This window comes from Neoarius graeffei, chromosome 6 (genome assembly GCF_027579695.1).
Source record: "Neoarius graeffei isolate fNeoGra1 chromosome 6, fNeoGra1.pri, whole genome shotgun sequence".
NCBI classification, from domain to species: Eukaryota; Metazoa; Chordata; class Actinopteri; order Siluriformes; family Ariidae; genus Neoarius; species Neoarius graeffei.
In genome coordinates, this window is record NC_083574.1 from 24146019 (window position 1) to 24172454 (window position 26436).

Below are 26436 nucleotides of genomic sequence, written 5' to 3' on the forward strand. Positions count from 1 at the left end.
GAGTCCAGCCCCTCTTGAGGAGCTGGGTTCTGGAGCCCAAGCGGTGTGTGGAGGTGAGCCCGACTATCTCTAGCCGGTACCTCTCAACCTCCCGCACAAGCTCAGGCTCTTCCCCCCCCCCCAGCGAAGTGACATTCCATGTCCCAACAGCTAGCCGCTGTGTTTGGGGATCAGGTCGTCGAGGCCCCTGCCTTCGACTGCCACCCAATCCACATTGCACCAGCTCCCGACGGCTACCCCTGTGGGTGGTGAACCCACAGGAGGTCGGGCCCATGTCACTGCTTCGGGCTGAGCCTGGCCGGGCCCCAGCTGCGCCATACTGGGCGACATCACGGTCCTTGATAGATTGTTATCCATAAGGGGTTTTGGTGAACTGCTCTTAGTTTGGCCTGTCACCTAGGACCTGTCTGCCTTGGGAGACCCTAACAGGGGCGTAATGTTCTCGACAACATAGCTCCTAGGATCATTCAAGCACACAAACCCCTCCACCACAATAAGGTGGCAGTTCTAGGAGGGGACGTAATTATCACGTAATTATTAAAATGGTTAACAGATGTATCATAGGAGGGTGTAGTAACACCAATCTTGATGGGATTAGTACTCCTCGTTTCCCACATTGCGCTCAGGTGACAAATCCATATTTCAATGCAAAATCGCTAGCTGCTAAAACTTGGTCAACATAGGCTGTGCACTGAAACCGTGCAAGCTCTCGCAGCCTGCTGGCGCTTCTGCAGGTGACGTCACGAATCTGGCTCCAGACTCCCTTGGGATTTTTCCAGACGCGTTTTGTCATTTTATTTTTTTCTGCTGTAGACAGATGGCCTTGTGCAAAATTACCCTTCTGGAGGAGTGTGTAAAGGGACATTTTTTTTAATATGAAAGAAAGAATTCGGTCCAGGATATGCACTTCAAGCAATGGTTTACTGCCTATTTGACAAGTTAAGTGTTTGATTGTTTGCCAAAACAGAATAGTCAAAACCCCAGTACTAAAATCTCGTCTCGTCTTCTTCCGCTTATCCGGGACCGGGCCGCGGAGGCAGCAGTCTAAGCATGGAAGCCCAAACTTCCCTTTCCCCAGACACCTCGGCCAGCTCCTCGGGAAGAACACCGAGTCGTTCCCAGGCCAGCCGAGAGACATAGTCCCTCCAGCGTGTCCTGGGTCTTCCCCGGGGCCTCCTCCCGGGGGGACATGCCTGGAACACCTCCCCAGGGAGGCATCCAGGAGGCATCCGAAAAAGATGCCCGAGCCACCTCAGCTGGTTCCTCTCGATGTGGAGGAGCAGTGGCTCTACTCCGAGCTCCTCCCGAGTGACTGTGCTTCTCACCCTATCTCTAAGGGAGCGCCCAGCCACCCTGCAAAGGAAACTCATTTCAGCCGCTTGTATCCGCGATCTTGTTCTTTCTGTCATTACCCAAAGCTCATGACCATAGGTGAGAGTCGGAACGTAGATCGACCGGTAAATTGAGAGCTTCGCCTTTTGGCTCAGCTCCTTCTTCACCACGACGGACCAGTGAAGCGACCGCATCACTGCGGAGGCTGCACCGATCCGCCTGTCGATCTCACGCTCCATCCTTCCCTCACTCGTGAACAAGATCCCGAGATACTTAAACTCCTCCACTTGAGGCAGGACTTCTCCACCAACCTGGAGAGGGCAAGCCACCCTTTTCCGGTCGAGAACCATGGCCTCGGATTTGGAGGTGCTGATTCTCATCCCAGCCGCTTCACACTCGACTGCAAACCGCCCCAGTGCATGCTGAAGGTCCTGGTTTGAAGAAGCCAACAGGACATCATCATCCGCAAAAAGCAGAGATGAAATCCTGTGGTTCCCAAACAGGATTCCTTCCGGCCCCTGGCTGCGCCTAGAAATTCTGTCCATAAAAATTATCAACAGAACCGGTGACAAAGGGCAGCCCTGCCGGAGTCCAACATGCACTGGGAACAGGTCTGACTTACTGCCGGCAATGCGAACCAGACTTCTGCTCCGTTCGTACAGGGACCGGACAGCCCTTAGCAAAGAGCCCCAAACCCCATACTCCCGAAGCACCCCCCACAGAATACCACGGGGGACACGGTCGAATGCCTTCTCCAGATCCACAAAGCACATGTGGACTGGTTGGGCAAACTCCCATGAACCCTCGAGCACCCTATGAAGGGTATAGAGCTGGTCCAGTGTTCCGCGACCAGGACGAAAACCGCATTGTTCCTCCTGGATCCGAGGTTCGACTATTGGTCGAATTCTCCTCTCCAGTATCCTGGAGTAAACTTTCCCTGGGAGGCTGAGAAGTGCGATTCCCCTATAATTGGAGCACACTCTCCGGTCCCCTTTCTTAAAAAGAGGGACCACCACCCCAGTCTGCCACTCCAGAGGCACTGTCCCCGACCGCCACGCGATGTTGCAGAGGCGTGTCAACCAAGACAGCCCCACAACATCCAGAGACTTGAGATACTCAGGGCGGATCTCATCCACCCCCGGTGCCTTGCCACTGAGGAGCTTGCAAACCACCTCAGTGACTTCGGCTTGGGTAATGGACGAGTCCACCTCTGAGTCATCAGCCTCAGTCTCCTCAGTGGAAGACATGACGGTGGGATTGAGGAGATCCTCAAAGTATTCCTTCCACCGCCCGACAATGTCCCCAGTCGAGGTCAACAGCTCCCCATCCGCACTGTAAACAGTGTTGGCAGAGTACTGCTTCCCCCTCCTGAGGCACCGGACAGTTTGCCAGAATTTCTTTGAGGCTGACCGATAGTCCTTCTCCATGGCCTCCCCGAACTCCTCCCAGTTCCGAGTTTTTGCCTCTGCAACTGCCCGAGCTGCAGCACGCCTGGCCTGCCGATACCCGTCAGCTGCCTCAGGAGTCCTGGAGGTCAACATGGCCCGATAGGACTCCTTCTTCAGCTTGACGGCATCCCTTACTTCCGGTGTCCACCACCGGGTTCGGGGATTACCGCCACGACAGGCACCGGAGACCTTGCGGCCACAGCTCCGAACAGCTGCATCCACAATGGAGGTAGAGAACATGGTCCACTCAGACTCAATGTCCCCCACCTCCCTCGGAAGCTGGGAAAAGCTCTCCCGGAGGTGGGAGTTAAAGACCTCCCCAACAGAGTGCTCGGCCAGACGTTCCCAGCAGACCCTCACCATACGTTTGGGCCTGCCAGGTCTGTCCAGCTTCCTCCTCCGCCAGCGGATCCAACTCACCACCAGGTGGTGATCAGTTGACAGCTCAGCCCCTCTCTTCACCCGAGTGTCCAAGACATAGGGCCGGAGATCAGATGAAACGACTACAAAGTCGATCATCGACCTCCGACCTAAGGTGTCCTGGTGCCACGTGCACTTATGGACACCCCTATGCTCGAACATGGTGTTCGTTATGAACAAACCGTGACTAGCACAGAAGTCCAATAACAAAACACCACTTGGGTTCAGATCGGGGAGGCCGTTCCTCCCAACCACGCCCCTCCAGGTGTCACTGTCGTCGCCCACGTGAGCATTGAAGTCCCCCAGTAGCAAAATGGAGTCCCCAGTCTGAGCACCCCTCAGTACCTCTCCCAGGGACTCCAAGAAGGCCGGATACTCTATACTGCTATTTGGCCCGTAGGCACAAACAACAGCAAGAGCCCTCTCCCCAATCCGAAGGCGCAGAGAGGCGACCCTCTCGTTCACTGGGGTAAACTCCAACACATGGCGGCTGAGCTGGGGAGCTATAAGCAAGCCCACACCAGCCCGCCGCCGCTCACCACGGGCGACTCCAGAGAAGTGGAAAGTCCAGCCCCTCTCGAGGAGCTGGGTTCCAGAGCCCAAGCTGTGCATGGAGGTGAGCCCGACTATCTCTAGCCGGTACCTCTCAACCTCCCGCACAAGCTCAGGCTCCTTCCCCCCCAGGGAAGTGACATTCCATGTCCCAACAGCCAGCCGCTGTGTCCGGGAATCAGGTCGTCGAGGCCCCTGCCTTCGACTGCCACCCAATCCACACTGCACCAAACCCCTACTGCTACCTCTGTGGGTGGTGAACCCACAGGAGGTCGGGCCCACGTCACCTCTTCGGGCTGAGCCCGGCCGGGCCCCATGGGCAAAGGCCCGGCCACCAAGCGCTCGCATACGAGCCCCAACCCCGGGCCTGGCTCCAGGGTGGGGTCCCGGCTGCGTCCTACTGGGCGACATCACAGTCCTGGATTTTTTCTCCATAGGGGGTTTTTGGTGAACTGCTCTTGGTCTGGCCTGTCACCTAGGACCTGTCTGCCTTGGGAAACCCTAACAGGGGCATAATGCCCCCGACAACATAGCTCCTAGGATCATTCAAGCACACAAACCCCTCCACCACAATAAGGTGGCAGTTCTAGGAGGGGAGTACTAAAATATACTAGGTTAATCAAACCCTTCAAGCCTGTAGCAGCACAGCAATTGTCACAGACTGCCTCAAAATAGTCAGAATGACTATCTGGAACCAAAAGCCAGGCTAATATTTCACAGTGAGAGGAAAAAATAACCCACATAAATTTGCCCACATGTATTTATTCCACTTGAAGTGTTCGGCAAATCAGCTACTGGATTTGGGACACTATGACATCCTGAACTACTTAGTATTTGGGACGCCTAAATGCACCAGAGATGCTTAAGACATACAAAAGTACAGATGCCTCCCAATATTTTGAGGCAGGTTTCATGCTGGAATGTTATGGGAAATTCCTAATAAAGAAAAATACCTTAATTATGAAAAAGGTAAGCTCAAACATGGACTTCTAATAGTAATAAACAAGCCAGAACCTAGAGCTCGCATATTTTATGGTGTTTAGCCTTGTCTACATTATCAGTAGACAAGGCTAAACACCTGGTGCTAGTCAAGCCAAGCATTAGGTCTAATAAAATACATTGTGTCCAAAACCCACATCCAGATATACATTTTAATATTACACAGAGCTTTCCTACACTCTGATAGTCAGTATGTTCTCCATACACACATGAATGCACGCTCATCCAGTGCTCCCATTTAACTGCAGCTCACCAATTTTCTTGTCTGGTTCACCAGGAAACAATGAAAAGTTAAACTAGGCTTCTCTGTTATTACGTCCAAAGCACTACAGGTCTTCTAGCATTGCTCTTTTACATGCAAGTTCTACAAGTTTATCTGTAGACGTTTACTGAATTTGGCTTACAATCACTCATGTACACTTGTGCCAGTCACTGGCAAACACAAAGCTCACCAGGCAACACGGCCACATAAACAAATCCGCAGTTGTGATGGTGATATGTGAAAGTCCTCTATACTCAGCAGTCTCATATCTGCTGCCATCAACTTCCCAACTGATTTCCGTAACCTGAAGTAACTATTAGCTCATCTCATCTCATCTCATTATCTCTAGCCGCTTTATCCTTCTACAGGGTCGCAGGCAAGCTGGAGCCTATCCCAGCTGACTACGGGCGAAAGGCGGGGTACACCCTGGACAAGTCGCCAGGTCATCACAGGGCTGACACATAGACACAGACAACCATTCACACTCACATTCACACCTACGGTCAATTTAGAGTCACCAGTTAACCTAACCTGCATGTCTTTGGACTGTGGGGGAAACCGGAGCACCCGGAGGAAACCCATGCGGACACGGGGAGAACATGCAAACTCCACACAGAAAGGCCCTCGCCGGCCACGGGGCTCGAACCCGGACCTTCTTGTTGTGAGGCGACAGCGCTAACCACTACACCACCGTGCCGCCCACTATTAGCTCATGTAGATATTAAATCAAATTTGGCTTGAAGTCAGTGAATTTGATTTGCTATGACCAACACATTACTAATTCACAAAACTCTAGCCTTGCTTTTTTGCACAGAATCAAATTTCCTTACTCTCTCATGTGTCATTTAATGCAAAAAGCTCAAGTTTTGTTATCAATTGCTGCACCATAAGGACACTGCTTGGTTCAGTGTGCAGCTTAATGAAATGTGGAGTTGTCAATTTTATATGAAAGCATCAATCAAGGTGCATACACTCACAAGCTGCTTTATCACTGGGTACAAATCGGATCTCTGTGATGATCTCATCTTCATCGTTGTCACTCTCCTCTTCACCTTCATCATCTGGAGCTTTCTCTGGCATCTCAGCCTCATTTTCATCTGGTAATTCAGTCATTCAAAAATATAAAACTTCAAACAAGCAAAGTCTAAATTGCTTGAGGTTAATTACTACTTATTTTAGCAATGATCTATAAAAATGTATTGATTTCTAAAGATGCAACCATTTCAGGAAAAAAAAAAAAAAATCTGCCATCAACGTGACACAAATACACTATTTAACAAACTATCAGTTTTTTGCATGATTTAATCAGCATGCGTCCAAAATGTATCCGACTATCATGGAGTACAGCCAGTCATTTGCCTACCATTCAGTTTTTTGTTGACCATCACGTACAGATGCTCCTGTGGATAAGCACTCAGGTCTCGGGAGATGGCATGCAGACTGATGGAGGGGTAATCCAGCGCAAAACCCATTCCTGAGCCATTGAACCATGACAGGCACCTGACGAGAAAACATATTCGTTCCATTCTGGTTCTGATGCTACGATTAATTCTCACTTCCAGACATAGACAATTATTACAACAAAAGTCAATTACAATTTTGTGTCACCTCACAAAAATCTAATCTACACAATGTTCCCCTTACTCTAAATAAAAACATAAGCCAAGACACCAGGTTCACTTGGTGTGGAACATTTGGTACTCTTATTTTGCACTGTGCTAACAGTAAGGAAAGATTACAGCCCCCAGAACATTATTGTACAAATTACATGTCTAAACCAATGTGTACACACTTCAGTAAACCCAATGGACACTTTCGGTAATCTTACCCAAGGCATTTTTTCCACTGCGTATTCAAAAATCAAAAACTGGGGAGGCTCGGAAGATGGCGGCACGCTGAGTGGACGCGTCAAGTCAAAACAAATTTATTTGTATAGCGCTTTTAACAATAAACATTGTCACAAAGCAGCTTTACAGAATTTCAACGACTTAAAACATGAGCCAATTTTATCCCTAATCTATCCCCAATGAGCAAGCCTGTGGCGACGGTGGCAAGGAAAAACTCCCTCAGACGACATGAGGAAGAAACCTCGAGAGGAACCAGACTCAAAAGGGAACCCATCCTCATTTGGGCAACAACAGACAACATGACTAACATCAACAGTTTTAACATGAAGTCAGTTTCGTTGAGGTTATAACCCTTCACTGATGGTAACTTGAGTGCAAAACTGTTCAAGACAACTGCAGTCCAAAAGTAGCAAGTCAACTGTAGTCCTCAGCCATAAAAGCATTACTGTAAGTGTCTAGAGCGTCCTCCAGGTGTGACTTTCAACTGTTCACATGGGGCCGTCCTCCACAGGAGCAATGCGATGAGAGACTCCAACCAGACACAGGGCACCAGGATGGATCAGGCAGGTCCAAGGAGCAGAAGAGATCAGCATCTCAATCTCAGGATTGACATGTAACTCAGAGGGACAGATTTTTTTTTTTTTTTTTGGGGGGGGGGGGGGGGGGAACACACACACACACAAAAAAAACAAAAACAAACACACACAGGTTGTTAGGTATGCCCAATGTCACCTGATACATATTGCACCGAGTACAAGCAGGGACTCCAGCAACTAACTATGACAGCATAACTAAAAGGGGAGAGCCAGAAGGTAACACAGGCATGAGGGAGCTCTGGGACACAAAGCAGCCAGCCACTACACCGTCAACAAACTCGAGTGAGCAAGTGAGTGGGGGACTGACAGCATCCATACATCCCAGTTTACCAAAAAATACTATGTCTGAGGACCCTCCAGACCTACACTTTTACCTCAAACACCATTAACACAAGGCTTGACTAAACATATGTTTTCAGCCTAGACTTAAACGCTGAGACTGTGCGATTCCCGACGTGTGCTAGCTTGCTCCGCTACCCTGTTGACTAAATCCTTCTAAAACATTGTATTTGGGCTAGTAAAATACTCCCAATTCACAAGATAAACTAAAAGGTAATGCCTGGGTCACAAAGGAAAGTCAGCCAAAGTCTAAATAAAACTTTGCAGGCTAAACTGTCGGACTTTGCAATGCCGAGCACCAACAACAAACCCACAGCTAGCACCCACGCTAGAGACGCCGAGGAGGCTAATGCTAGTTTGACTCCGGAGGAAACATCAGATAGAAACGTTACAGCTGCTGAAGAGTCCGGTCCTACATTGGCTGTCATTTTGACTGCTATTAAGATGAAAACTGAGTTTTCCACCAGGTTTGATGGCATCATGGCTGCTATTGAAAATGTGAGGAAAGACATCATTGACTGTGCAGAGGGGCAGATCACAGGGGCAGAAACAAGGATTTTGGGTGGCTGAGGACAGCCTTGCTCCAAACAAAAATGCAAATCTTAGAAAACAAAAACAAAGACCTGGAGACAAGATCAAGGTGCTCCAATTTGAGGCTTGTCAGTTTACCGGAGGTAACAGAGGGTGAAGATGCACGTGCCTTTCTCGAGTGCTGGCTGCCGGATGCACTGGAGCTGGCACCGGGGAGCACAAACCTAACCTTGGAGAGGGCACACAGAATCGGGCCAAGAACACATCTTCACCCAGAACACTGATGAAGTTTCTGAACTACAAAGATAAAGAAAACAGTGGTGAGAGCTGCCAAGACAAAAAGGGAAATACTCTACAAGAACTAGCTGATGAGGTTTTACCAGGACTTGGCAGCAGGTGTTCACAAGAAGCAGAAGGAGTCTGATGAGGCAAGATGGCAGCTCCGAGCTATGGGACTCCGGTATGGAATCATTCCTCCTGCCCGGCTGCTCATGACATCTAAGGAACAGTCTCACATTTTTAATAACCATGGCGAGGCAGAGGACTTCATCAAGCAGATCAGGTCAGAAAAGGGACCAGACTGAATTATTAGGAGGTGAACAAGAGCGCCATAGTTTACGAAAAAGAAAGTAACAGCTGAATAGGTGAAATAAACAGTGCAAGTTTGAACTGAGCTAGCACTAATAACATCAAAAGTGCACCCATGTTATTAGTGTTTAGTAGATAATGTTTAAGGCTTATATTTATCTTCATAACTTAAGCTATGTTACTCTTCACATGGTAATCTGGAAACTATGTATAAGAAAGGGGTAGCGTGTTAGAAATTGTCACAAATAAGTTCTTTAGGCAGTTGTTCTAGTTTTATTATTAAGAAATAAGTGTTAAGATACAGAATCAAAGAATTTAGGCCACAACTGTTACTTTGTTAATCTAACGCATTCATACATTTGTTTATGTTTCTCCAGAACAATACAGTGACACCTGAGTGTAAGGTTGCATTCAGTTTATAGTAGTGTGCTCACAAATGTTTTCATGTGGTAGCATAGGAGTTTAATATCTGAATTTCGTCTGATATTTTCCAACTCAATTTTCCTCAAAATGGAGAGATAACAGGAAGCAGTAATGCAGAAATTACAGTGAAAGCTAGTGCATCACCTCCTTCAGCTCTGAGAGTTTTTGAGAAATTAGATAGCTGTATAGGTTGAAAAGTAGAGTAGAGCTTTTTGTTATTCTGTGTTTGAGACATGCCACATTGCAATACAGCGGTGCAGAACGCTCTGTGCAGTGGCAAAGGACTATGAAACAATCCCCAATGATCATCTTTATAAGCTGATGTGCTTCTCTATAAAATAACCAAAAGGCATGTTGAGGCTGGAATCACTTTCTTCCTCAGCATACATCATTTCACACAAACAACAAACTCAGGTAGGAGGCATGACCCAGTGTTCGTTATAATTTGTAAATAATAGGGATATAAAAATCAAGTTTGAGTACAACCCCAATTCCCAAAAAGTTGGGACAAAGTACAAATTGTAAATAAAAATGGAATGCAATAATTTACAAATCTCAAAAACTGATATTGTATTCACAATAGAACATAGACAACATATCAAATGTCGAAAGTGAGACATTTTGAAATTTCATGCCAAATATTGGCTCATTTGAAATTTCATGACAGCAACACATCTCAAAAAAGTTGGGACAGGGGCAATAAGAGGCTGGAAAAATTAAAGGTACAAAAAAGGAACAGCTGGAGGACCAAACTGCAACTCATTAGGTCAATTGGCAATAGGTCATTAACATGACTGGGTATAAAAAGAGCATTTTGGAGTGGCAGCGGCTCTCAGAAGTAAAGATGGGAAGAGGATCACCAATCCCCCTAATTCTGCACTGACAAATAGTGGAGCAATATCAGAAAGGAGTTCAACAGTGTAAAATTGCAAAGAGTTTGAACATATCATCTACAGTGCATAATATCATCAAAAGATTCAGAGAATCTGGAAGAATCTCTGTGCGTAGGGGTCAAGGCCGGAAAACCATACTGGGTGCCCGTGATCTTCGGGCCCTTAGACGGCACTGCATCACATACAGGCATGCTTCTGTATTGGAAATCACAAAATGGGCTCAGGAATATTTCCAGAGAACATTATCTGTGAACACAATTCACCGTGCCATCCGCCGTTGCCAGCTAAAACTCTATAGTTCAAAGAAGAAGCCGTATCTAAACATGATCCAGAAGCACAGACGTCTTCTCTGGGCCAAGGCTCATTTAAAACGGACTGTGGCAAAGTGGAAAACTGTTCTGTGGTCAAACGAATCAAAATTTGAAGTTCTTTATGGAAATCAGGGACGCTGTGTCATTCGGACTAAAGAGGAGAAGGACGACCCAAGTTGTCATCAGCGCTCAGTTCAGAAGCCTGCATCTCTGATGGTATGGGGTTGCATTAGTGCGTGTGGCATGGGCAGCTTACACATCTGGAAAGACACCATCAATGCTGAAAGGTATATCCAGGTTCTAGAGCAACATATGCTCCCATCCAGACGACATCTCTTTCAGGGAAGACCTTGCATTTTCCAACATGACAATGCCAAACCACATACTGCATCAATTACAGCATCATGGCTGCGTAGAAGGGTCCGGGGACTGAACTGACCAGCCTGCAGTCCAGATCTTTCACCCATAGAAAACATTTGGCGCATCATAAAACGGAAGATACGACAAAAAAGTTGAGCAACTAGAATCCTACATTAGACAAGAATGGGTTAACATTCCTATCCCTAAACTTGAGCAACTTGTCTCCTCAGTCCCCAGACGTTTACAGACTGTTATAAAGAGAAAAGGGGATGTCTCACAGTGGTAAACATGGCCTTGTCCCAACTTTTTTGAGATGTGTTGTTGTCATGAAATTTAAAAAGTCACCTAATTTCTCTTTAAATGATACATTTTCTCAGTTTAAACATTTGACATGTCATCTATGTTCTATTCTGAATAAAATATGGAATTTTGAAACTTCCACATCATTGCATTCCGTTTTTATTTACAATTTGTACTTTGTCCCAACTTTTTTGGAATCGGGGTTGTACATTATTTGGGATGATATGAAAAGGCATGGTACTCAAGGACACGTTATCCTAATGGGCTTCATGGGCAGCTGCCCAGGGCCTCGGCCACTAGGGGACCTCGGAGGTAGCGAGATCGGAAAATATGAAATGATATTTTTAGAAGTTTTGATCATATTAACATTTTTGATGCATTTCGCCACCCGTAAGGAAGCCCACCTTGTCCCGTCGCATAAGTCACCAGTCATTGTCAATATGATCACTGTCCACCATGTCTTCACACGCTACGCCAGCTTGAGTTCAATGATTTAATTAATGACTTTGCTTTCCAGAAAAGTAAGAAAGTGCCCTTGTAAGTTGACCCATGGCTGTCAAATTGAATGCGCAAAGCTGTGTGCCACTGCTGTTTGGGACATTACGTGTGTGAAAGGATGAAATGTTTCACATAGCCTAACATTTTGAGATTTATTTCTGAGAAGCAAGATATTTTTCTCTCTTTGTTATCGCTCTTTGTTTTCACAAGTTAAAAGTCGCCTGGATTCCAAAATGAAAACGAACGGTTATATACCAAATGAATGTTCTTGTTCTGAATACTAAAGAAACTGTCGTAGGCCTAGGTTATGTTCTTGACATGTTGTTCATTGACTCACTCATTCAAAGACTTCTTGAGGCTAAACTTTAGTTAACCAGACTTGTTAACTGTGATGTCTGATGGATTTTTTTCACCATGCAATTGCCTATTTCACCACTGCTTTATCTCGATTAAATAGGTGTCAATGGATAAAGTTTTATCGTTCAATAGTATTTCTAATTGTGCCACTGTCATTATTTAAGTTTCTGTGTCTAGTTAGATAGGCACGTCTGAGGGGGTGAATTTGCTGAGCGCAGCTGACAACAGGCGGGGGTGGGGCCTCGGGGGTGTGTCTGCCCAGGGCCTCGGCAAGGGTTAACGCGGCCCTGATGCTACTCCTTGTTTGTTTGTTTTTTAGACTACAGGCATCTACTAGAAGTAAAATATGAAATTTCTATTTTGGGAAATTAAATTTAAAATATCACAAACAAATCTCGAGTCAAAACCAGTTAATACTGCATTTAAGTAATATCAGGAAAAAAACAATTAAATGAAAAAATTGAGTGTGTGTTTTTGCAGCATCACAGCCGGGGTTGGTAGAGGGGATAAATTCCCACTACCTATAAAACGCTCTCAATATGGCGTGTGTCTCCAATAGTCTCTGGCAACCAAGTCCAACTCCTGGCCCGAGCGTGTGGCTTAGCCTTTAAGTCCGGCGGAACTATTTTGACTGACAGGAGAATGGGCGAAGGTGAACCTCTGGTGTTTTAAAACCAGATATTTCAGGCAGATGGGGCTCATCAGACTGGGAAGGCAGTTCATCTAAGGGAAGAAAAACCCTGATTTCAAACCTCTGCTGCCTTGCAGCATACCCACAGGAAAGGCTTCGGGAGTCAACCCTAAGGAAGAGGGGGGAAAAAAACTGAAAAAAAAAATTATATATATATATATATATATATATATATATATATATATATATATATATATATTTATATATATATATACATACACACACACACAAACAAAAAAATAAATTCAAATCAATCGGGAGTGGAACCCCTGAGGTGGTTGGATCCTCACCTTTGACTACCTTCCGGCAGCTCCTGCAGCCACTTTGGCTCCAAATGTAATTCTCTGCATTCCTTTGGATCACGTCGAAGTGGCCAAGAGGGAGACCCTGTTGTCTGGTCAGCACAAGGACTCCATACACTTTGCCCAGGCTTGCGCCCTGGAGAGGACACTCCAGTCTCGCCATCTGATGAGAGCACAACACGGAAGACAGCAGTTACGAGTGACAAGTCCTTGCTCAATTGGTGTAGAGTTGGACGCTACGGGTTGTCTTCGATGATGGGAGGGGCCATAGAAGTCCCATTGTTCAGCTACCGCCCGCCCCAAGCCAGGCAGCCCCCGGCCAGTAAAGTGCTGATCCACCACGGTCTGCTTGCTTCAGTGGGTGTCTGAAGATTAGGGCAAATCCCGACAAGCAAATCATCAACTATGCACCAGGCAAACAACCAAAGGAGAAAACGAAGACTCCAGCTCTTTGGATAGCAAGCTGGAATGTACGGACCATGCGGTCTGGACTGACTTATCTTCAAGCTATGGATGATGTTCGCAAAACTGCAGTGATAGATCGTGAACAGCACAGACTGAATAGACATTGCAGCCCTGCAGGAAACACAACTCCCAGATAGCTGCACGAATAACTACTTGCTGCAGTTGTCCGATAGCACTCAACAAGCTGCAGATACTGGAAACATCAGAGCCATGTACGAGGGCATCAAGCAGGCAACGGGTAAACTGATAAAGAAATCTGCACCCCTAAAATCCAAGACGAGGGTGATCATTACAGACCAGGACAAGCAGCTGGCAAGGTGGGTCAAATACTACCTCCAGCTGTACTCCACAGAAAACTCAGTCTCCCAGAAAGCACCTGACACCATTGAGGACCTGCCTGTCCTGGAGGAGCTGGACTCCGTACCCACCATGGAAGATCTGAGCAAGGCCATTGATGCTCTGTCAAGTGGCAAAGTACCAGGCAATGATGGTATTCCTCCAGAGGTCGTCAAGTGTGGAAAGCCAGCCCTGCTGGAACCACTCCACAAGCTTCTCTATCTGTGCTGGAGAGAAAGAAAGGTTCCCCATGACATGCGTAACATCAAGATGGTCACAAAAACAAGGGTGACCACAGCAACTGTAATAATTAACAGGGTATCTCCCTGCTGAGCACTGTGGGCAAGGTCTTTGCAGGCATGGTTCTTATCCACCTGCAAGTACTCGCCAACCGCATCTATCTGTAGTCCAGTGTGGGTTAAGGACAAAGAGATCCACAGTTGACATGATCTCTGCATGTCAGTTACAGGAGAAACGCCAAGAACAACAGATGATGCTTTACATTGCCTTCATCAATCTGACCAAGGCCTTCCTGCACACCAGAAGTGATGGGAAGCTCTTCAGTCTGTCTCACCTGAAGGCCAAGACCAAGGTCCACACAGTTCTCCTGAGAGAGATGCTGTTTACAGATGACGCAGCCCTGATCTCTCAGACCCAAGACAACCTCCAGCTGCTGATTGGCAGGTTTGCCCATGCACGTGTGATGTTTGGGCTGACAATTAGCATTAAGACCACCTACATCATGGGCCAGGACGTTCCATCAACGCAATCAATCAGCATCAACAATGAGGTGCTGGAGGTCACAGACCAATTTACCTACTTGAGGTCCACAGTTACCAGCAACCTGTCCCCTGATGCCAAAATTTCAAAAGTGCATTGCCAAAGCCACTGCCATCATGTCCAAGCTAAGCAGGAGCGTGTGGGCTAACACTAACAGCCAACTATCAATGAACACCAAATTTACAGTGTACCAGGCGTGCATCCTCAACACCCTGCTTTACCGCAGTGAATCTTGGACCACTTACATTAGACAAGAGCACCTCCTGGGGAGTTTCCACCTCCATTGCCTTCGACGTATCCTGGACATCAAATGGTAGGACAAGGTATCCAACACAGCAGTGCTGGAGAAAGCTTAGCATACACCTCTGTCAGTGTTGCCTGCAATGGCTGGGACACATGCACTGCATGAAGGACGGACGAATTCCTAAGCACCTCATGTATGGGAAGCTAGCCACAGGATGCCGTCCAACTGGCCATCCCATGCTGCGGTTCAAGGACATCTGCAAGCGCAACATGAAACTGACAAACATACATCGATGCAGACAGGTGGGAGCAGTTTGCAGCTGGCATCACATTGTGATAGAAGGCATCAGGAGTGGTGAGGAGAAGAGAAATCTACAGCTGAAGAGAGAGCTGTGGAAGCAGAGACAGCAGAACCAGACCACCAGTCACCCGTCCAGCTTCGTTTGCAACACATGCAAGGATCAGACTACTGAGCCACATCAGACGCTGCTCTCAGCAAGTTTGAATCTACCAAGGTGCAACCATTGCCTCCTGAGACAGAAGGATGCCGACGGTGAAGTCAAGGGAGTAACTTTGATTTTGACATTGGTGGGGACACAAACGTGATCCAAGGCAGAGCTTCCGAAAGGTGTTTTTTTTCCATTAGCAATCATAATTTCATGTCATGCAGATCTTATAGGATAACGAGGGCAGCCGTGGCCTAATGGTTAGGGAGTTGGTCTTTAGATCCTAGGGTTGCAGGTTCAAATCCCACCCTTACCTCTCCCTACATCTCCATCCATGGCTGTGCGTGTGAGATACGGGGGGTTGATGGGCGGATAGTCACGGCTGCTGCGGGAAGTGTGCTGCTTTTACAGCAGATGGAGTGACAGCTGGGATAGCCAACCATGTAAGTTAGCGAGAAACAGGTAGCTAATCAGAGAACAATATCTACGTTAGAGGGGGGATTAGTAGCAGTGTCATACATTTAACCCTTTGTGTGCCATATAATCATTGCTCAGGTTAGGACATCAGTTTTATTGATCGTGATTACACAGTAGCAGCTGAATATTGGTAGGGACACGTCCCTAGTGTCCCTACCCAAAATTACGCCCTAGGGTGAAGTCACCTGCATTCCTACTTTTTGCGCCCTCTGCTATCTAAATACTGTAATGCAATTAGAGCTCGGAAAAACTAAAAGATTACGCAGCCTGATGATAATCATTGAAATTGCCAGAAATGGTAGATAATATATCTAATTGATGCATAATTGAATAATTTCCCCCCTACTAAAACCACTTGAATGCAATCCACATTGCAGTAATCATCTCCAACTCATACATACGAACTTCTGAGCATTGTTGCCAGTGACTTTTCAGACCCCCTGAGCTACTTTTTTTTTTTTTTAAACAAAAAGTGACTAGAGACATCTCAGAGCTCTCAAAAGTAGCCGGTTGACAGCGGCACACTGTTGTCTGTAGTAGGATTTGCCACCGTCCATTTTTCACTGAGTAACAAGAAATATTTTTGTTTACATATCTGTACAAAAATGAGCAGCGTGCGATGTGGAACTAAGTTTTATTCAACTAAATAATGGCCAGATACTAACACGTCTGAAGGAAACAGAGGCAGCCATAGAGATCTTGCAGTCACGTGACCGGAAAGTACACAACCGCCATCGTGTTGGTCAAAAACACCGCTGAATACTGCTGCACTCGTGTACAGAATGGATCAATTTCAACCAACGGACTACACGGCTCATTTTTCTAATGAACAGATAACTAGATATATGTCTAAAATAAACGATCTACAGATTTGTGACCCTTATGGCTTTCCGGATGGAGTTTTCACAACCGGATTTTGAACTGCCAGCGGAATACCCGGACGTGTATGATTACCTCATCAACTTTCCCTCGCTGTTCAATGGTGAAGCACTGCGTGCTTATAAACCTCTGGACCGTTTTCTTTACAGAAATTCAGGATTTGTCAGCGACTCAGATGTGGCATCTTGTAAGCAAGAAAATGATCCTCACTGGATGGGTAAGTCACTTAAGTATTGAGTATAGCACTGACCAGCCGATTATAGAATAAGGTAATTCCAAATCGTCCGTGTTGTTTACATGGATCTGGCGTTGGAGAGGTAGAGGCTTGGCAGTGGAGGTTTGAGTAGCTGTTTTCTGAGCTTAGTCAACAGGCCAGCTCTGCCTGTAGCCTCGCTTTTGCTTCGGCTCCCGGCGCCGCCTCCTTCCCTTTGCTTCCGATAACAATCCACGGAGACCCCGCTGGTCTCGCAATCTGGTCTCGTCCGGAATGGTTTTTTTTTTCTCTCTCATCCGGAATGTTGTGCATGCGATGGAAGTCTCTACAAACCGTCATTTTCTGCTGGAAACCAATGTCCAGTAAGTCCATACGGTTGTAGTGGATATTGAAGTCTGGTACAGACGAACAACACGCAAAAATACACACAAAAAACATAAAAACCGTGCACAGGTAGGGAGAGCTTGTAGCCACAGCCGTTGTGGTAGAATTGTATATAGTAGGGTTTTCCAGAAGAAAAGGTAGAAGTAAAAGCAGAAGTAGAACCAGAAGTAGAAGGCAGAATATGGCGTTTGACCTATAAGATGGCGTCTGTCACAATCTGGACCGGCTGTGACGTCACATGCAAGATCTCTATTATGCTGCCGTGTGCTGTAACTAAGATATAATCTGATTGGCTGACAAGGTATTGACTGTTTCATGTACTGTGATTGAGCCGTGCTACCACATGGCTAGAAATGATGACTTAAAGCCAATTTATGCTGACAACGCAGTCCTCGCAGATAGCGTCGCAGATGGCGTCTGTGTAGCCCCCCACCTTCGCAGACGCTCTGCGCGCACCTCCCAAAAATTGTTACCACCGCAGAAGCCTCGCAGACAGCGTCGCAGACAAGAGGGCTCTGATTGGTCCACTCCAGGTCCACTCTACATCCGCTGTACACGCACGTCCGCTTCCCTACTTTCCCGGTTTGGTTTGTTTTCACTACCGCCATTTTTAAAAAACACAAGCGAAGATGGAGCAGCATGAAGAGCGGTTGATCGAGAAAGTGAGGAAGTACGTACATCTATACGACTCCAATTCTAGTCATTATAAGTAACCAGAGGATAAACACTCCACTAACCACACCCACCAACTACTCCTAGCGATTTCGCGACTTCGCGCCCCCTTGCGTTGTGGCGGTGAATAACATCGCGCACGCCTATTACTCCCCGCTCAACGATAAATTACAACTGTCTGTGAAAAGCTATCTGCGAAAACCTTGTCGCAAGAGCATACAGAGGCAGAACCACGGGTAAGTCTAATTTTAGCCATCACTATGATTACCGAGTAAAATACCTGGCGCAGATATAAAATATAAACACGCGTACGTGTGTGTGAGATTTATGAGTCATTCTGTAATTAGGGGTACATTTCATGTAAAGCAAAATCTCAAAATATCAATATTCTTTTTCAATAAATAACCTATGTGTTTCCATGGTATATACCCTCAAGTTCCTAAACAAATTAATTGCCAAGCTTAATCTTAAATTACTTTTAAAATATTTTAATGAAAATGAACATTTGATTGTTAATTTTGTCAACCGTGTTACGGACAAATGTTAGGTAATCTTAAACATATATAAAAATACTACACATTTGAAAACATTTGTTTGAAAGTGCTTAAGTCCATTAACAAGATGTTTTTAATTAATTTGTACAACTGTTATGGAAAATATGAATTTTGAGCTTCATAAATAGGATTTTATGGTTCACTGTGATGCAGAATGACACTTTTTTCAACATAAATCCTTGTTACATCGAATTTAGAGTTGTTCTCCCTCCTTATACAAGACTTCCCTATCCAGAGATAATCCCCAATCTTTTATTTTACAGTTCATCAAACACAGATTTATAGCACAAAAAACACTTGCAACACAGTTGACAGGCAATGTAACACAATTGACGGGAGTAACACAGTTGACAGGGCAGAAGAACAAGAGGACACTTTTTAGGAAAAAAAGAGCTTTTTATTGTTTTAAATTTAACTACAAATAAGCTGATGAATTCAGGTGAACTGTTAAAACAACATTTAGACACAATTTCAGAGAAACATAGCTTATTTAACAAATTGAACATATTAAATCATTCTGTTTGTCTGTCAATATGAAGATTAAGTGACAAACATACTCCTCAACTGTGTCATAGCTGATGGGTAACACAGTTGACGGTAACACAGTTGACATTTCGGCCATTTTTATGCCGCTTTTCCACTACAAACGCGGCTGAGTCGGGCTGAGCCGTGCCGTGCTGAGTCGAGCTGAGCGGGGCTGTTGGAGTTGCATTTCGACTACAACCGCGCTGAACCGTGCTGGCTTGAAGTGGGTGGACACATTGGGTGGAGTTAGCGAAAGTGGGTGGACGTCACGTGATGTCGTTAAGCAGCGCAAACAGTGACATCAGTGAGCTTTTAAGCGGTAGTCTCACGACCCGAATAGTAAACAATAAACATGGAGGACATGGAGTCGTTAGTGTTGCTGGTCTTGGTGCTGTGGCTTGTTGTCACCGACAACGCCAACAGATACTGGCAAGAGCGTATAGATGAGGCGAGGCGCATAAGGCTTCATAATTCTCGTAATTCGTAATTATTCTTCTTCCGGGTTTGCGGTGTTTACAGATCCCAGCGTGCTCGCGGGGCGTGTGTGGGCATGTGAGGACACGCCTCCTCACCAATCAGTGCACAGGGGAGTGTCTGCTCACGCCCCCAGCCTCACTCGGCACGGTTTGGCTCGCTTCAGCCCCACTCCAAAACGGTGCGAGTTTTAGGGGCTAAGCAGGGCTGAAGCGAGCTGAGTCGTGCTGGTTTTTGGTAGTCGAAACGCGAGCCGTGTCGGGCTGAAGTGAGCTGAAGCAAGCTGAAGTGAGCTGAAAAAGGGTAGTGGAAAAGGGCCATTAGAGTGTTGTGCTAACTGCAGACCTCAGAGCTTTCACTACAAGACCTTAATCAATTCATATTTTTATTATCTTTAGCTGTATACTTTGTAAATACAATTTTTAAATCAGGTTTATATGAATATGTTGACAACACAGTTGACAGACAATTAACCCTCTCTAGGACTATACAACAGTATTGATGAAAAATATTGAAGAGGTGAACTCAAAACTTACCACACAGTCTTCAAATTTCCCACCAAAGAGGATATGACATCACATGATGTTGGTCACATGACTTAGGACCAAACCATTTGCCGATTTGGGGGGGGGGTTTCAGTGGGTAACACAGTTGACAAGTTTCTCGGACGCACACAAAATTCTTCATTTAATTTATAATATAAAGCATTTTAGGCTTTTAAACACTTTTGTCATATTATAATAATTACCATGAATAAATATTTGTAAAAATTTTAAACAAAAACCCTTTTTTTAAATGTAAATATGAAGACCAAACCTGACATTTGGAAAATTGGACAGCATAAAAACACCAAATTCCAGTATTATATATGCATTTTTGCAGAGTAAAATGATGTAATTTGTTGACTTTTTGTATTATATAAAAGAGAAATGTGTGCTAATGTACAAAAGATCATTGGCTGAAGTTAATAGCTAGTGAAATTGACAAATACAGCACATGGACTTGAGATGTACCCCTAATTATAGAATGACTCATATATAAAAATGTACAAAACATTTTAAGCAAGTGTGTAATTTCTTCAGCTGGTGTCCATAAGCCTCCTTATTTGTGACCAACATTAACCTCGTATAGCCAATGTAATGTTTATGAAAGTAAAAGCTCACACTGGAACAAATCTTGACTGATTGACTACATGTGAGGTAAAATGTTAACTTCACTTTCGTCAAACGATCAAACCTATTAAAGAGTTGTATTAAGCTTCAGCAGTGCAACATTCATGTCTGTCACCTAAACAGAATGAAGGCTCAGGTCTTACTTACGATTCGGCCACACAGAGCGTCCCTGAACCGAGTCCCTTCCCGTCTAAAACCGCTGTAGTCTCGGACTGTTGATGCCGAACTCCCTCAGCAGGAGGAGACAAACTTTTTAACAAAACCATTTTTTCACAAATTGAGTAAAAATACCTCACCGTCACCTTGTTTATTTCCTAAAGCTAGCTACCTTAGCGGCTAAACAACAAGATGCTAGCTAGTAGCCTCTAGCCTAAAATAACAACTGACGTATTTTAGCTCACTATAAAGATATGTGCTCCAGCTTTACTTTTACACAATATTGTTTACACTGATTTAAAAATAAATTAAAAAAAGGCGAAAATACGATTTAGAGACAAACTACTTTTTGGTTAAATCACCACACCAGTACACTACGTCATTTCTATGCGCGGCACACGAGCTCCGGGACGCGTCTCAAATCACAATCTAGCACCCTACATTTTCCCATGCTGCAGCCAGACTCGTTCACTCGTCTTCTTCTTTAAGGTTTTATGGCGGTTGGCAAACCAACTTAAAGGTGCATTACCGCCACCGACTGGGCTGGAGTATGGAACAGGCGCTATATGGGGGGGGACCACATATATTCTTTTAGCTATTTCTGAATCTTTCAGATATTTGATAATTTAATAATACATCTGACTTGATGCCCTCCCTAATAAACCAGGTAATGTGAAATTATGATAATTAACTGTTCTGAGAGATTTATAAAGCTAATTTCTTTCACGTTCATATTTCTTGCAGTGAAGTATTACATGCTCTACTGATTCCGGATAGCTACAGTATTCACAATTTCCGGTTGGGTGTTTGCCTATTTTGTTAAGAGAATAGTTAAGCCCTGTTTGTCCAATTCTTAAACAGGTGTTTATGATATCTTCTCTCCGAATCCTGCCCCCTATCCTTCCGGTATTCACCTGTTTTTCAATGTAATATAGATGTCTTCCTGTTTCATTGCCATCCCAATCTTCCTGCCAGACTGAGTTTGCGTAGGACTTGATGTAAATCTTAGCCTCTGCCTTACTAATTAGTGATGCAGTGCAGAGCACGCATCACTATTGTTCTACTATGCGTTTCTTATTATTCATCTTCCGTACAAGTTTTGATTGCGAATAACTCAATAACCGTGCATCGCACGCAGGCAAGCTATATGCCAAAACGTGCGTCTCGGTCGGACTCGGCGTGCTATTACTTTGCCCGTTATTCTGTGAAACTCTCTAGCGCCACCAACGGCTCAAGTCCCAGGTACATTTCTGCTTGTAACTTTTCAACCGTTGGTCCGATTTTCGAAAACTTGGTATCCCTGGAATCCTTGGACCTAAACGAATCCAGCGCCCCCTATGACGTCATTTTCCGCCCGCATAGTTTTCCCGCCATTTTAAATTTATTCTTATTCATCTTTCCTTGCAAATTTGGATTGCGAATAACTCATTAACCGTACATCGCTCACGGGCAAGCTATATATCAAAACGTGCGGCTCGGTCGGATTCGGTGTCCTGCTGCTTTGCACGTTATTCTGTCAAACTCTCTAGCGCCACCAACGGCTCAAAGTCTCAGGTAAATTTCCCATTCATTTCTATGGAGTTTTTGGAAAACTTCACTCTTCCCCCATCTGTGTCTCCATAGCAACCCCTTAACGTCGTGAAATTTTGCACACTGTTTCTTCACACACTCAAGGTTCGTCTCAGCAATTTCAAGTCACCGCCTTAAACTCTCTAGCGCCACCAACAGCGCAAACTCGCGGGTGCAGGTCGCCGGTACGTTTCTGCTTGTAACTTTTGAACCGTTGGTCCGATTTTCGAAAACTTGGTATCCCAGGACTCCTTGGCCCAAGACGATTCCAACGCACCCTCTGACAAAATTTTCAACACCGGAAAGTTTTTGTGCAATTTTGCATTTTGTGAAAAATCACTTAAAATCCTTCTCCTCCCTCAATTTTTTACCCATTTCTCCCAAACTTGGTAGATGGCACCTTTGGACTCAGCTCCACAAGACAATTACCTGGTTTTCAGAATTTCGTTAGCGTGGGGCCGTGGCGGCCCCTCAAAATTGCGCCCGAAGCTCTAAGTCACTGGTTCATTTCTGTTTGTGTCTTCTGAACCGTTGGTCCGATTTTCAAAAACTTGGTATCGCTGGAATCCTTGGCCGTTGCCGAATCCAGCGGTCCCTATGACGTCTTTTTCAACCCTGACAGTTTTCCCGCCATTTTGAGTTATGTGCAAATCAATCATGCTGCTTCTCCTCCCTCAATTTTCCAGCAATTTCTCCCAAACTTGGTCCATGGCTTCTTGGGACTAAGGTGCAAAAGACAATTGCCCGGTGTTTAGGGTTTCATAAGCGTTTGGCCGTGGCTGCCAATCAAAGTTGGCCGCGCAGAAGCGAAACAGGACGTTTGCTCATATCTCGGCCGCCCTTTCGCGTACCTTAACGACACTTCGTGGCATTATGCCGCGCCCCTCCACAAAGGCCCACAAAAAAAATTGGGACAAACTGGCCGCTAGGGGGCGCTATACCTAGGGACAATGACACTTGCCTCTTGTCTCATGCTGCCTTCTGGGTGGTCCTTTCACCTTGCCTCATATCTCATGCTGCCTTTTGGGTGGTGCTTTCACCTAGAGGCGTGGCTTCACGCACTGCATCACTCTCGCGATTTCCCGCAGGGGAATTGTCTAGTTCTTATTATTCATCTTCTGCACAAGTTTTGATTACGAATAACTCAATAACTGTGCATCGCGCACGGGCAAACCATACATCAAACTGTGTGGCTCGATCGGACTCGGCGTGCTATTACTTTGTACGACATTGTGTGATTTTTTCGCGCCATAGGCGCGAAAAAATCACCCGAAATATCCCATTCATTTCTATGGGATTTTTGGAAATCCTACACACATTCCTCTGAAACTTGCCACACTGTTTCTTGACACACTCAGGGTTCTTCTCAGCAAGTTTCGACTCGCCACCAGCAGCTCAAAGTCACAAATTTTGCTCACGCATGACTCACTAACCGTGCATCGCACACGGACAACCTACACATCAAACCATGTGGCTCGATTGGACTCGCTGTGCTATTACTTTGCACGACATTGTGTGACTTTTTCGCGCCGCAGGCGCGAAAAAATCACCCGAAATATCCCATTCATTTCTATGGGATTTTTGGAAATCCTGTACGCATTCCTCTGAAACTTGCCACACTGTTTCTTGACACACTCGGGGTTCTTCTCAGCAAGTTTCGACTTGCCACCTTAAACTCTCTAGTGCCACCAGCAGCTCAAAGTCACAAATTTTGCTCACGCATGACTCACTAACCGTGCATCGCACATGGACAAGCTTCACATCAAACCGTGCGGCTCGATCAGACTCGCTGTGCTATTACTGTGCACGACATTGTGTGATTTTTTTCGCGCCGCAGGCGCGAAAAAATCACCCGAAATATCCCGTTCATTTCTATGGGGTTTTTGGAAATCCTGCACGCATTCCTCTGAAACTTGCCACACTGTTTCTTGACACACTCAGGGTTCTTCTCGGCAAGTTTCGACTCGCCACCTTAAACTCTCTAGCGCCACCAGCAGCTCAAAGTCACAAGTTTTGCTCACACATGACTCACTAACCATGCATCGCACACGGTCAGGCTACACATCAAACCATGCGGCTCAGTGTGCTATTACTTTGCACGACATTGTGTGATATTTTCGCGCCGTAGGCGCGAAAAAATCACCCGTTTTTCCACATTCATTTATATGGGCTTTTTTGGATATACGTGAGATCTCGCCTGCAGATGGCGTCAAAACACAAGCAATAACACTGTGCCTCTCAACTTCAGTTCGACAGGGAATCTTTGTGTGATTTTCTGGCGTGTCCTCACAGGGCCTGGCTAAGCGCGCTGCATCACTCTCGCGATTTCCCGCAGGGGAATTGTCTAGTTGGGATTTGCAATTCCATTTCTATATTATTTAGTGTTTGCTTAGCCAGCTTGTCAACCTGTTCATTTCCCTCCACGCCAACATGCGAAGATACTCAAAAAAAAAAAAGCCCTTGGAATCTGTTTTAAGCAAAGTTATAAAGATTTAACTGATTTACCTGGTCGAATACTTTCCAGTGCAGAGTAACTATTTGAGATTATGACTGTTTTGTTTATTGCATTTTCTTTAACCCATTCCAGGGCCAATAACATTGCCACCAATTCTGTAGTATATACTGTCACATTGTCAGTCACTCTTTTCTTAATACTTACTCCATTCTTTGGAATATACACTGCTGATCCAGCACATCCTTTTTGGGGGGTCTTTAGAACCATCTGTAAATATACATGTGTGATTAAAAAAATAAAAATCCAAATAATTTTGTACAATATCCCTCACTGATAGAGCCTTTGATTTCTTTCTTATTTCCTGATGAATATTTAAATCTACAACTGGTAATGGGAATAACAATGGAGGGACTGGTGATAATGGGACTGTTGGGCAGTACTGTAGCTGATGTAGACCAATACTCTCTGCTTTAGCATCACTTATCCATCCAAAACTTTGTAAATTAGATTCATGATGTTCCCAGCAATTTTTTGTAATACTTTTAGCAGGATAGTTGTCATAATGCCCCTGAAGACTGAAGATGGGTGATGCCATCATCACCCATTTCCACCTGCATTGAAGACACTGGGGATGTTTTAAAAGACCCACTGCAAATTCTCAAAGCCTGAGCTTGTAGTACATCTAATATTTTAATGTTTGATTCTGCTGCGGACATATAAGCTAGACATCCATAATCAAGGACAGATCTAATAAGAGCCCAGTGTATGTTTTTTTTAAGGACGCTCTACTTGCTCCCCAAGTTTGTCCTGTCAAACACCGGAGAATATTGAGTATCTTTTGACATTTATTTTTGACCTTATCCAAGTGAATCTTCCATGTTAGCTTTTCATGAAACCAAACTCCTAAAAATCTTACTACCTTGAGGATGACCATATAATTTTATAGAAATAGGTGAGATTTTATGCCTTCTTGTAAAATATATTGTGTTTTGGAAACTGATCATCTAAATCCCCATTTATTTGCCCATTTTTCTACTTTATTTATTGTGGTTTGCATTTTTGTTTTGACATATGATATATTGCGGCCTCTAACCCATAAGGCCCCATCATCTGCATAGAGAGATTTACCTATACCTTGTTCAACTGTTGAGAAGATATCACTGATCATAATGTTAAATAATAATGGGCTACACACACTACCTTGTGGAGTTCCATTTTCTATTGTACATACCTTGGAATATTCCGCACCTACCTTTACCTGTATCCTTCTATCAAATAAAAAAATCCAGAATCCAATTATATGTCCTGCCACCTATTCCTCATCTCATCTCATCATCTCTAGCCGCTTTATCCTTCTACAGGGTCGCAGGCAAGCTGGAGCCTATCCCAGCTGACTACGGGCGAAAGGCGAGGTACACCCTGGACAAGTCGCCAGGTCATCACAGGGCTGACACATAGACACAGACAACCATTCACACTCACATTCACACCTACGGTCAATTTAGAGTCACCAGTTAACCTAACCTGCATGTCTTTGGACTGTGGGGGAAACCGGAGCACCCGGAGGAAACCCACGCGGACACGGG

At 45.2% G+C, this 26436-nt stretch overlaps 1 protein-coding gene across 3 annotated transcripts in view; it reads right to left on the minus strand.

Annotated features, from left to right (window-relative positions):
- clns1a (chloride channel, nucleotide-sensitive, 1A) overlaps positions 1-21321 on the minus strand; it is a 61305-nt gene extending 39984 nt beyond the window's left edge. For 2 of the 3 annotated variants that reach the window (XM_060923469.1, XM_060923470.1), the window contains exons 1-6: positions 21268-21321; positions 13038-13212; positions 8707-8824; positions 8496-8623; positions 6377-6513; positions 5991-6110 (exon numbers count right to left, since the gene is read on the minus strand). In XM_060923469.1, the coding sequence (XP_060779452.1) occupies positions 5991-6110; positions 6377-6513; positions 8496-8623; positions 8707-8824; positions 13038-13212; positions 21268-21277 (688 nt within the window). In that variant the 5' untranslated portion in view covers positions 21278-21321. Of the gene's footprint in view, positions 1-5990; positions 6111-6376; positions 6514-8495; positions 8624-8706; positions 8825-13037; positions 13213-20817 lie in introns of all 3 variants that reach the window. The other variant, XM_060923471.1, reaches the window with a different exon arrangement.
- Positions 21322-26436: the final 5115 nt, after the last annotated feature.